We start from the raw sequence: 13,545 nt of genomic DNA on the forward strand, positions 1-13,545 counted from the left end.
AGGTGGCTCGAGCCCCCCCCCCCCCTCCAGGATTTTTTTTATTTTACGCTAGATAAAATCAGGTTCTTGGCTTTTTGAATAATGTGACGATGATTTAAGGAGATAGACAATTATCGAGGCAAGAAAGGAGAATGTTCTATAACCCTGTTGTTGATAATATTGCACGTACACTTTTCTTGCGCTTTCGGCGCACTTGACCACTATGTAGAAACTTGTCAGCATTTGGAAACTGCACAACAAAGGTAGCGCCACACGTAGAGCGATTCGTTGTAATTTCTTATCTCTGGAAGGCGGGAGAAGGTACGTTCTTGAATGAGAGAAGGAGTCAACTACTGGCAATATTAACGAATCGTTTTATCTGCGAAACGTTCTAGAATATAATGATAATATAAATACGTGGATTCAATTTTTCGGTTGATCTGCACAAAGAATCGGTTAATGAGATTTCAGAGGTAAGTGTGACAATTCATACAGTCGATTGGTGATCAGATCAGTCAGCGTCCTCTGGTTGCTTTATAAGATATAGTGATTCGAAAATGAAGACATTGACGACAGCAGAACTTCCGAGGCCTCAGTGTAGTGCTAGTTAGGTTCGAGGGCCGAAGAGATCAAAGGTCTCTCTCTAAGTGAATATTTCAGCAGTACCAGATATTGTAGTAGTTTATTAAAACAGAAATAAACTGCATAGATCAACTGAAAAGCAAAGTTTTGAGTGATGATTTAGTTTTGCCAGAACTAAATTTCGTATATGCAGTCAGAGAATTTCATGGTATAAAAAAATACTTTTGTTTAAGCCTACTGGGTTCGAAACAAATTCAAACACTTAACTACCATAAAGAGACAGCCGAAAATTTTATGAATGTCGAGAAGAGAAAGCAAGAAGATGTTGAATATGTAGACATTTTAGGCGGAAATTGCAGGCTCTACCAGAACCCGAATCAGGGCTCTACCAACTGAGCCACCTAGCCATCCTTGACTTCAACCGATTTTTCGTTAAAATGTCTACATAGTACATGTCCTGTGTATATCAAATCTTAAGGTGTTGCCTGTATAGTAATTGATAAAACCATTTTTAACATAACTAACAATAAATCAGCAATTCAAAATTCAATCAGTACAAGGATGGTAACTACTTTATACAGTAAAACCTCGTTAATCCGGACTCCGATAAGCCGGACTTTGCTTAATCCGGACAGGCAAAAGGCCAAAAAAAAAAAAGAAGAAGAAAAAGGCAGAATGCAAGGTTTAAAATGTGGCTAGAAGTCAACAAGAGAACTTCCCAAGGAAAGGGCAGTCAACCACTGATGAAATTCTCTTTACCGGAGACTTTGTACTGTACTGTATAGTGTATTTACGCCTATGGCCTTTAAATACACCATAATAAACGTGTTTTGTTGCTATAAACGGAGTTTCAATGCACTTTCTACTGTTCTTTTAAGTTATTTCAGTTAATCCGGACTTTCGTTAAACCGGTCAACGTATTCTCCCATTAGTACGGATTAACGAGATTTTACTGTATATTGCTCAATACATTCTGATTTCATTAGTCTTTACGCTTGCTTGAAGAAGGTTGACTTCCCAGGCTTCAAATGCTTCGATTGTTGACAGACAAGAACAAGTGCATAATTACCGGTGTTACAACACATGCTGATCACATCACCCCCCACTCACGACCGGATCAAGAAAGTGTGGGGCGTTACCCCCTATACGCCTTCATGGCGTGTTGCTAAGCACATGGGAGCACTTTACCTTTTTTACAACACATTGCGACAGCTGACGATTTCTTGTTTGCCAAGAAAACCGCAGATAATCAAGACGTCGGTAAAATATAAACACGTTGGATTGCTGATTCAAAGGAGTAGGCAGACGTCTGTGCATTATTGTTAGTTATCCAATATATATATAGCCCCAATCCCACCACTCACTCACTCACTCACTGACATAAATGTTCTCCATGAAGGAAGCCCCGGAGGCGAAAAACGCCCGATTACGACCCCCCATGAAATCGTCCCAAAAGGCCGAGAAAATTCAAAAATCGCTCAATCGGCCCTTCCTTAAGGGTGAAAATGCCCTTTTCTCACGTCCTTAGCAACCGTTGCCACGGGCATTTCTTTTGCACACATTGTTTCCTTCAATTCTTAATTGTCCAGCTACATTATATTTCTCACAGATAAGTAACACACAGATGAATCAACTCCTGGTTTTGAAAAGGTGCCTGAAACAAGGGTGACATCTACATAATAAGGAGTTTCAGCCCAGATACAATTACGTATATATTGTTATACTCAATGCGTAAATATCTGCATCGTGCTTGTTTCAACTAAATGTTTAGGGGGTATAATGACACGCAATTCCTTAGAGTTTGGCGTGCTTGTTGTTCACCATGGAAACGGACGTTGCTAGGGAACTTAAAGAAAGTTTATTTTCACCCCGAATGCTACTGTAAGGGAATTATGCTAGAGTTTTCGATTGATTGATTGATTGATTTGGTGTTTTAGGTCCACTTTGTGCACAGTATTAGAGTTTTCGAATTTTAAAATGTGAGCATCAGAATTCATTGCAGAGGAGAGATAGAAATTTGCGAAGAATGAAGGAAAACATTTCTTTATTTCAATTATGTTTAAAAATGTAAAACTCACTACAGAAGTAAAATGTTACTTTCGTTTACATAAAACATCTAACTAACTATCCTGAAACTGTTATTACTTACCCAGCTTATTATTAACAAAGAAACCAATAATATTTTGATTATTTGTACATATTACAGCGCATACACACATACATTTACGTTCAAAACTTTCCAAATAAGCGAACCACGTCGGCGAGCGCACGAGACGTGGCCAGAGGCCACGTCGAAAGTGCGCGAATCAATTACTTACGTATATATTGGTAAACTCAATGCGAAAATATTATCTACATCGTGGTTATTTTAACTAAATGTTTAGAGGTATAATAACAAACAATTATTTAGAGAGTTTGCCGTGCTTGTTGTCCATGGAAACGGACGTTGCTAGGGAACTTATAGAACGTTTAATTTCACCCAGAAAAGTACTGTAAGGGAATTATGCTAGACTTTTCGTATTTCAAAACATGAGCATCAGAATTTATTACAGAGGAGAGGTAGGAATTTGATGGGAATGACGGAAAACAATTATTTTTCTATTACGTTTACAAATGTGAAAATGGCAAAAGACGTAAATATTGTTTTCTCAATTTAATGTCGCTCTTGAATTCGTTTATACAAGAAATCTAACTAACTATCTTGAAACTTGCTTACTCACTTTATTATTAAGAAAATAGACAATTTTGAATATTTTGTATATTTGTACCATATTAGAGCCCGTACACACACACAGAGTTACGTTCAAAACTTTCCAAATAAGCGAAACGTATATATTGGTAAACTCAATGCGAACATATTTACATCGTGGTTGTTTTAATTAAATGTTTAGAGGTATAATAACAAACAATTATTTAGAGAGTTTGCCGTGCTTGTTGTTCACCATGGAAACGGACGTTGCTAGGGTACTTACAGAAAGTTTATTTTCACCCCGAGAACTACTGTAAGGGAATTATGCTAGACTTTTCGAATTTCAAAATACGAGCGTCAGAATTTATTACAGAGACAAGGTAGGAATTTGAGGAGAATGACAGAAAGCAATTATTATCCAATTAAGTTTAAAAATGTGAAAATGACAAAAGACGTAAATATTGCATTTCCAATTTAGTGTCGTTATTGAATTCGTTTATGCAAAACATCCAACTAATTATCTTGAAACGGTTATTACTTACTCAGTTTATTATTAGGAAAATAGACAATAATATTTTGAATATTTGTACCTTATTAGAGCCCATACAGACATAACGTTACTTTCTAAAGTTTTCAAATTAACGAACTTATACACTTGTTTGGCTTCATCCAATAAAACATGCAGACATTTTACCCCATCTATAACATGATTACGCCCACAACGTGGCCGAAGGTCACGCATTCGAGCGTACAAGACGTGGCCAAAGGCCACGTCGAAAGTACGCGAGTCCAATATATATAAAGCCCCAATCCCACCACTGACTCACTCACTGACACAAATGTTCTCCATGAAGGAAGCCCCGGAGGCGAAAAACGCCCGATTACGACCCCCCATGAAATCGTCCCAAAAGTCCAAGAAAATTCAAAAATCGCTCAATCGGCCCTTCCTGAAGGGTGAAAATGCCCTTTTTCCACGTCCCTAGCAACCGTTGCCACGGGCATTTCTTTTGCACACATTGTTTCCTTCAATTCTTAATTGTCCAGATACATTATATTTCTCACAGATCAATAGCACACAGATGAATGAACTCCTGGCTTTGAAAAGGTGCCTGAAACAAGGGTGACATCTACATAATAAGGAGTTTCAGCCCAGATACAATTCCGTATATATTGTTATACTCAATGCGTAAATATCTACATCGTGCTTGTTTAACTCAATGTTTAGGGGGTATAATGACATGCAATTCCTTAGAGCTTGCCGTACCTGTTGTTGTCCATGGAAACGGACGTTGCTAGGGAACTTAAAGAATGTTTATTTTCACCCCGAAAACTACTGTAAGGGAATTATGCTAAACTCTTCGAATTTCAAAATGCGAGCATCAGAATTTATTACAGAGGCAAGGTAGGCAAAAGAGGGGAATGACGGAAAACAGTTATTATCCAATTACGTTAAAAAAATGTGAAAATGACAAAAGAAGTAAATATAACATTTTCAATTTAGTGTCGCAATTTAATTCGGAAATGCAAAACATCCAACTACTTATCTTGAAACGGTTATTATTTACTCAGTTCATTATGAAGAAAATAGAGAAAAATATTTTGAATATTTGTACCATATTAGAGCCCATACACACATAAAGTTACTTTCTAAACTTTTCAAACTTATACATTTGTTTCCCATCATCCAATACAACATGCAGACATTTTCAAAGTCATTAAGATCTATGAAGAACCCTATCTATAAGATGATTGCTTTTACAACGTGGCCGAATGTCACGCATGCGAGCGTACAAGACGTGGCCAAAGGCCACGTCGAAAGTACGCGAGTCTAATATAGCCCCAATCCCACTGACTCACTGACATAAATGTTCTCCATGAAGGAAGCCCCGGAGGCGAAAAATGCCCGATTACGACCCCCCATGAAATCGTCCCAAAAGGCAGAGAAAATTAAAAAATGGCTCAATCGGCCCTTCCTTAAGGGTGAAAATGCCCTTTTTTCACGTCCTTAGCAACCGTTGCCACGGAAATTTTTTGCAGCACACATTGTTTCCTTCAATTTTTAATTGTCTAGCTACATTATATTTTTCACAATCAATAGCACACAGATGAATGAACTCCTGGTTTTGAAAAGGTGCCTGAAACAAGGCTGACATCTACATAAGAAGAAGATTCAGTCCAGATACAATTACGTATATACTGGTATACTCAATGCGAAAATATCTACATCGTGCTTGTTTTAACTAAATGTTTAGGGGGCATAATGACATGCAATTCCTTAGAGCTTGCCGTGCCTGTTGTTGTCCCTGGAAACAGACGTTGCCAGGGAACTTAAAGAAAGTTTATTTTCACCCCGAAAACTACTGTTAGGGAATTATGCTAGACTTTTCGAATTTCAAAAGATGAGCGTTAGAATTTATAACAGAGGAGAGGTAGGAATTTGATGGGAATGGAGGAAAACAATTATTTTTCAATTACGTTTACAAATGTGAAAATGACAGAATACGTAAATGCTGCCAGTTTATTATTAAGAAAATGGACAATAATATGTTGAATATTTGTACAATATTAGAGCACAGACATAAAGTTATTTTCTAAACTTTTCAAATTAGCTAACTTATACACATGTTCCTCTTCATCCAATACAACATGCAGACATTTTCAGTAGTTAAGATCATTGAGGAAACCCGTCTATAAGATGATTGCACCCACAACGTGGCCGAAGGTCACGCATGCGAGCATACGCGAGTCATCATATATATCTCTTCAGCATTTTAAAGGAATTGGAAAAATTAACCTAGAAGGGTAAAATAATGGCGTTAATAACCAAAAATACATACTATAAATTAACTTATGTCAAATAAACTTACTTTTCCATGCCAATGGTTGTACAAGAGTTAGTGAGTACTTTCTTATGTACTCTTGTTTGATTGATTTAGTTCATTTCACTTCGCTTTCCTGCCACTTTTGGCTAATTTCAGAGATGATGATAAATGGTGATACTATGAGATGGATGAACAGACCCACAGAGGATCATACTGGTCATGGGTTGAATACAAGGTTGCGAATCACATTACAAATATGCAAATTTGCAAGTGTGAACGAGATTCAGTTCGAGAGTTCGGAACACGATCTATCCTTATTTTTGCTTTCGGAAGAGTTTAAGTTTCATCATCATCCTTATTATTGTTCTTACTAAACAACAGCGGCTCCTGATGACGCAGTGGTTGCGTCGTCCCCTTGTAATCAAGGGGTCGCGGGTTCGATTCCCGGTGGTGGCTCATAGTGATTATGATTCCACTTTAAACTGTAGGTCTAGTCTCGATTAGCCTTACTGTACATAAAGTGGACTGAAAACATCAACTCAATCAATCAGATCTTACTAACAACCTTTTGATAAAAAGGTGTTATTATTTTCGAATCAATAATGCAACGAATTGAAGTAGGAAATATTGATAAGACACAAAGTATTAGAGATATATATGTAAAATTTAGTATAAGTACATAATGACCTGTCATATACAAATTTATTTCAATATAAACTAACCTCATTGGTCAATTTGCACAAAAATTTGAAATGTCGATTTACCAGTTTCTGATTTCTGCACAGAGGTTTCACAATAAACGCATCTCCACATTGCATTTTCCCTTTTTTACATTCGATTTAAGCCGTTAGTCTAGAATAATCTTAGGCCATTCTTTAAGCTTCAATGGAAGTAGGTTAGTAGTCAATGTCGTGAAACATGTTCTATGTTGGGCCAATCTCAACGTCCGGAAATAAAGTCCATCTTTTGGTTATTATCCTCTGACAGATATTGTTCTCATTCTATTCTCGGTCTTCCTCTTCCACTCTTACCTTCTCGCCTGGCTTCCAACACCTTCGTTGGTTTTCTTTCTTCTCCCATGTCGAGATCAACTTATTGTTTTAGTCTCTGCTATATCCTTGACAGATTTCACTTGAAGATGTTCCCTAATTTTCGTATTTTTAACTCTGCTTCGTCTCATTTTCCCGACAACTATTCTGAGGTGTTCCATCTCCGTTCCTATTGCAGGGAGATGGTATCTTCCTAGCTAGCAAAGTTCTTGCAAAGCATCCTCCCGCTGTTTCATTATCACCATGTCAAACCATAGGAGCATTTTCCCAGCTAACCCTAAGGCTCGACTAAACATCCGCTCAGCTAACATTTTGTACTTAAAGCGCTGATTATGTTTCAGAATCATGCTTTCTATTCCAGCAGAGTTGGAGCATTTCATACATTCTTAGTTTGCTAAACAGCCCGCAAGGGTAATACGTTTTGAATTTCGTCTCATCGTTTAAGTTAAGTTCGGAAAAAAATGATTTTGTATTGTACAAGAGCCGTTCAAGGTCGATCGAAACTTTTGTTTCTAGGGGAAAAAAATTGAAAGTCCTACAAGCACCAAACTATGTGAGTTTTTCAAACGAATTCCCCTAAGCATCGAGATACCGCTGCCATCATTGTGTCATTTCCCTGAGTCCGTTGGCGTAGAAGGAAATTGACTGCTGTCGTAGACGCTGCAGGACATATTTTGTCACTGCTTCCTCTGTCTTCAATTTCCTCCCTCTCATATGCTCTTTAAGCTGCTCAAACATATCTGATATTCACTGAAGATTAAGTCTGGAGTGTATGAACATTGAGCAAAACCCTTTCGGAGAGTTGTTGCTGTCAAATTGACCATGTTGGGCCGTGCATGCATTGTCATGGTGAAGAATGACATTTTCATACATCCTCGGCCTTTTCTTGCTAATTGCATTACGTACGGCACCCTTCATCAGTGTGAAGTAAAACTGGGAATTAATCATGATCCTTTCACACAAAAAAATAAAGGAAAAAGAACAAATCCTAGTCCATGTGGTTCATTTGTCAGCAACTTTCTTCGCCAAACTGTTGACATCATTCGTACACTCTTGTCTGTGACATCGTTTCTTCCCCATACTGTGTTTGCAATCTTCTCAAAATTTCAGCTGCATTCATGTTCTCCTTCACAAGAAATTTGATCATACGTCACTGCTCCACAGCCACATTACTTGTCGCCATTTCTGTTGACGCTACTGCGCATGCGCGAAATACATCAGGGCGAATGTGTAGTATTCACGAAGGATGAAGGTACATCCGTTGGAAGTGTTATCGTTCTCCAGCTATTACCACTTTCTTATTCACGTTTTTTCGGTATTTCGGTCAACGTTGAATAACCATTGTAGTAATTGCCTGGAATATTTTGTTTGTAAATGTTTATGTAGGGTTATAAGAGCCATTCCATGTGAAAGTGTACAAGCAATTCATTTTTATTGAAAATATCAATTATTATGTATGAAATTGAAAGGTAAACTATGCAGAATTTGGAATTATTAATACAAACTTTAGTTTCGAGGCTTTTAAATAACATTGTTTCAAACCTATTACTTTTTATAGTAGAAATTGGATTTTATGTGGAGTGTTTCCACTAAGTTTAGTTTCATTATGATACAGTATTATACCATATGGAAATTAAAGTAATTCTAATTCCGTTCTAATTGTCTCGTTTATTGTTTCTACATCTTAAGCTCTGAAGTATCCTACTTCATTTCTGATACAAACCTTAGTCTGAAGAATCTATTTATGATAATTTTCATTGTTCCATAGTCCTACATGTCAGAACCGTCACAGACAAAAAATGTTTATAAAGAAAGTATGTAGTAATATTTTTAGATACTAAAAGCATCTAAATGTAGAGTAAAGTTTAGTTTGTGAAAAAAATGAAATTGTTTCAGTAAACCCATTTATTTCACAGAGTTTTCTGAAAGACTGAGGAAGGTCTTAAAGTCATGTTTCAGAAGAAATTGAGATGGAGGAGAAATATTCTGAAATTAAATAACTTTAATCAAGAAAAATGAAATTACATGAATTGATAGTTACATATTTGAAGGTGCGAAGAAAATAATTTTAAAATGAATGTAAATTTGTCTGAATGTCACACCCGTCACAATGGAATTGCCCCTAAGTGGAAACTAATGCTCATCGTCTTCTTTTGCAGGACGAACTGTTGGCTCAAGCAAACAAGGAGCGGAACGAACAGTTGAAAGTCCTGTCGTCGCAACTGCTGCTGTTCGAAGCCAGGCTACATCGGAAGCAGAATGACATCCAAGACCAGCTGGTGCAGAGGGAGGTGCTGATCATCAAGCAGCAGAGAATCATCCAGCAGCTGCAGAGGCGGCTGTCGGACGCCGGACTGGACTCCAGCGTGAACGTCTCCCTCCTGGAGAGTTCTGTTGGCACCAAGACGGATCCGGACTCCCTCAACGACAGCGACAGCGCGGTCATCATGGAGGAGAGTCTGGAGCAGGTAATCATGCCGGTGTTCCGGTCTTCCGACGTGAAGATAGTGCGCAGCGTGTCCGACGCGGTGGAGTGCTACAGGCCCACGGAGCAGGAACCGAAGTACGGCTCCGTGAAGCGCTACAACGGTTTCCTCCGGCGCCCGGAGGTGCTGGAAACCGTGTACAGTGTGGAGGAGGACACTGAAGGAAATCCTCCAGAGGAAACGAGTGACGTGGAGTGTTCGACCGACGACGAAACGTTCAGGCAAACAGACACTGAACCTCCAGACCCTCGGCGTCAACTGCATGGAAGCTACGAAAGGCTCCACCAGGTGAACGGCGAGGAGGACATTAGCCAAGTTACCTACAATCGTGTAATGAGCAACCACAGGTCGGTGACCAAACCTAAGGACGTGAAGTACAAGAGAATCAACAAGGCCAAATCAAAATCGCTCGAAGAACTAAGGGGAAGGCTTAGAAACTGGGTGGACAAGGGAAATAAACTGGCTGTGTCGCTAGACCAATCCTATGCGTGATGTGGAAGAGTTTAAGTGCATATTTATCGTATTTATGATCGATGTCCTATTTAATATCACATGTTCCTCATGAATTGTACGACAGTGATACAGTCAGTTTCATTGTAGCTTTATTAAGCTTATAATTCCTTGAATATTCTTTCATTATCGCAGTGTACCATGTTATGTATGTATGTATATATTTGCATACACGCAAATTATATATTTTCAGATTTACTCTTTTTCCTCTAAGCTAAGAAGATTGTGAGTAACTGAATTTGTAAATGTGTTTAAAGCCAAATGATTATTAAAAATTGATTGTACAGTTATAAATCTACGGTTTGCTCTTTTGTGTTACGTATGCTTATGTGTAGTGTCCAAAAACCAGAAAATGATAAAGAAAGTTTGGCCTTGCACAGATTTAGACTGGACAAGGCAGATAGTGACTCACGTTACTTTCTTATATACTTAGATTATACGTCATTTTCTTGGCGTAGATGATGAATTACTTTGGGGTATACAGGTTTAAGGCCGCGATGTATTTTGGGAATTCGGCAACGTTTTCGAAAATTTCCGTTCTTTCTAAACACAGCTGTGATATTCCAAATTCTAGAGAGTTACATGTGTTTAGAATCCCTTCTAGAGGATTTAAGTGAATTTTCGTGTCAAGCATCCGTGTCACGTGCTCTGCTGCAATAGTCTGGAAAGCCTCCATTCGCCATCTTTGTTCTTTTCAAAACAAATGTCAATTATGTTTGTAGTGAGCATGTAAAGTGGATATCTACACGTGAGGACGTGTAATTTTCGTATCTGAAAATTTCGTCACTCCCACTGATGTCACTAACAAAAACTCAGAAGTAGGTTAGAAAGTCCAGCTTTGGCATGTACTTACTTTTTTCCTCTAAGTTTCACCACATCATGTTGCTTCATCAGGAGATAAGACAAGATTTTCAAACATGGGTAGGTAAGTTAGGTTAAAAAAGATTAAAGTGGTAAAAAGCAATGTAGTGCCCTGTCACTGGCAGGAGTAGGAAGAAGTGACAGGGCACTGCATTGCCTTTTACTATTTTAACTTCTTTTTAACCTATCTTCCCATGTTTTAAAATCTTGTCTTATGTTCTGATGAAGCAACATGATGTGGTGAAAGCTATAGGAAAAAAATAAGTACATGTGACAAAGCTGGACTTTTTTACTTAGTGAAATGATGGCATGTAGTGCAAGTTGTGCCTTATCAAAAATTTAGAAATCAAGTCTTCATTTGTTTCTAAGTACTACATACTTTCTAAGTATGTTCCAAATTTCATCACGTTTTGCTTCAGTAGCCTAATTCAAAGTAGTGAATTCTGGAAAAGGGCCTTGACTTATTTAGTAGGAAGACTAAACTGAAGTGTAAGTCTCTAGAATATTGAATAGCACAGCAGTTATTCGAAGGAAGAGGAATTTTCAAAAACGACTTTGTTGGTACAGGCCAAAGTTCCAGCGCGGCCCTAGGAAGCCATTATTCGTTTCTTACAAGCAAGGGTCAAAGTATATTGTTGCTCAATGAGATTCTTATCTAGTGCATTTGCATTTCAGAAATAACATCAAAATACACGCACCATAAATTCTATGACTGCTATGGACTATTACAACAGGAGATACAGGTTTGCAAATATTGAATAGAAATGAATAAGGACAAAAGGAAAATATGGGGTACCCACATTGTATGGGATACTTAGTAGAATGTCTTAATGTTATGGTGTCAGATTAAATTTTCATTACACTACTTTGCAGTTAAAGCACAGAAAGTACGCCAGTCAACTAAATGCACAAGATGAATTGTATTCCTACATATTAACCACATGCAGTGGTATGTGGATGGTTCAATATCTTTTAACTTCATTACAAGACAAACATTATTATTAATTACATCATTTATATAACTTTGAAACTGCTCCTTGCAATGTGCTTTTTTGTTTTGTTTCATAATTCTATTTAATCATTAAACTCCATAACACCAGGAACACTGACTTCAATGTTAACTGGCTTTAAAAAGTGTGCCCTTTCCGATTAATTTTTACAGGATTTGCATGCAAATATTTGCAGGTCAATGAGCGAAAGGCAACTACAGCTACCGCAGGGCCTAGAAAAGCTTAGTGGCGATTCTGTTTGCTACTACATAATTAATATTCTATTTAGCCATTAAATATAAGCAGATATCTTAAACTGGATGTGTTGGTTATCATTGATTATGTCTCAACCAATAGTTATTCATTTTTTAAATGTGTGTGTTCCTGCTCAATGTGTTGATCAATGAAGAATGAATATATGCAGATATTCAACCATATTTAAGAAAGTAATTTTAAAGATTTTTCTATTATGTATATCTTTAATTATCAAAATTGTACTATTGTCAATTACTTGTGAGAAATGTTGAAGTTCATTTGCATGAACATACCATATTTAATGGCACTATATTTTCTTTCAAATGCTGCTGTTTTTGAAGTAACTTAACTTTTAAAGCCTAAATAAGAATCAACATGATTATGGGAAGGACATTTGAAATTAGTTCAATTTACACATGGTTTAAAAGCTATGATATGATACTGAAACTTCAAACTGAGATAATAATTATGATGAATATATGAAGAGAATAAAGCAATAACTGGCCGTACACAGAATTGCATATAATCATAAAATGTTGGAAAGATCTTTACTATGTACACATATTCACGCATATCTTGACCAGCTATAATCGAAAGTGAAGTGATATAGTTCTCACTTTTGAGTTTTGCTCTTTTATCAACATGCTCAATATTGCTTATGACTAATTTTCGGTGCTTACACAGTTTTCATAATAAACTTTGGTAAAAATAGTATAATATTAGAAGTTCTATAAGAAAAAGTTTAATATGTGGTACAATAAATTTGAGAGGATTCAACTCAAGGTAACTTCAAAATAGTAGCGTAAGAAAACACACCGATATCCACAGATTCCACACGATGTATTTTACACTTGTACTTTTGTGTCCATCGGACATTGTTAGGTTTAAGATGTCGTCCATCGGACATTGTTAGGTTTAAGATGTCCTCTAATAGAGGTCCGTAGTTTTCCCGTATTCCAACACAGTTAATAATTTCTCATTTTGTACCCACATGTGCGCTACGACGCCAGGGGTCCCTGGTTCAAATCCTGGCCAGGACATGGATATTTGTGAGTGTCCATTCATCAATTACATCATATCATCACTCATCCCCATCTTCGTAAATTAGCCAAAAGAAGCACAAAAAGCGAAGTAAAATAAAGCAAATCAAATCACAAAATGTACCCACATGTGTATATTCTTGTTTGAAAGTTTTGTTCGTAGAGTATATTACAGTGTACGTTACCTTATCCTATATTGGCAGTTTTTAAAATGTCTCGTTATGTTAATACCGAAAACAAATACAGTGTCTTGTAATACAAGAGAATGCTCTTACAAATCTTT

At 37.2% G+C, this 13,545-nt stretch overlaps 1 protein-coding gene across 2 annotated transcripts in view; it reads left to right on the forward strand.

Moving 5' to 3' along the window:
• LOC145977862 (uncharacterized) overlaps window positions 1–10,309 on the forward strand; it is a 347,706-nt gene extending 337,397 nt beyond the window's left edge. For both annotated transcript variants that reach the window (XM_083110187.1, XM_083110186.1), the window contains one exon: window positions 9,281–10,309. In XM_083110187.1, coding sequence (XP_082966313.1) covers window positions 9,281–10,099 — 819 coding nt within the window. In that variant the 3' untranslated portion in view covers window positions 10,100–10,309. The remainder of the gene's footprint in view (window positions 1–9,280) is intronic.
• The last annotated feature ends 3,236 nt before the right edge of the window (window positions 10,310–13,545 follow it).

Source organism: Lepisma saccharinum, chromosome 23, assembly GCF_977018435.1.
Source record: "Lepisma saccharinum chromosome 23, izLepSacc3.1, whole genome shotgun sequence".
NCBI classification, from domain to species: domain Eukaryota; kingdom Metazoa; phylum Arthropoda; class Insecta; order Zygentoma; family Lepismatidae; genus Lepisma; species Lepisma saccharinum.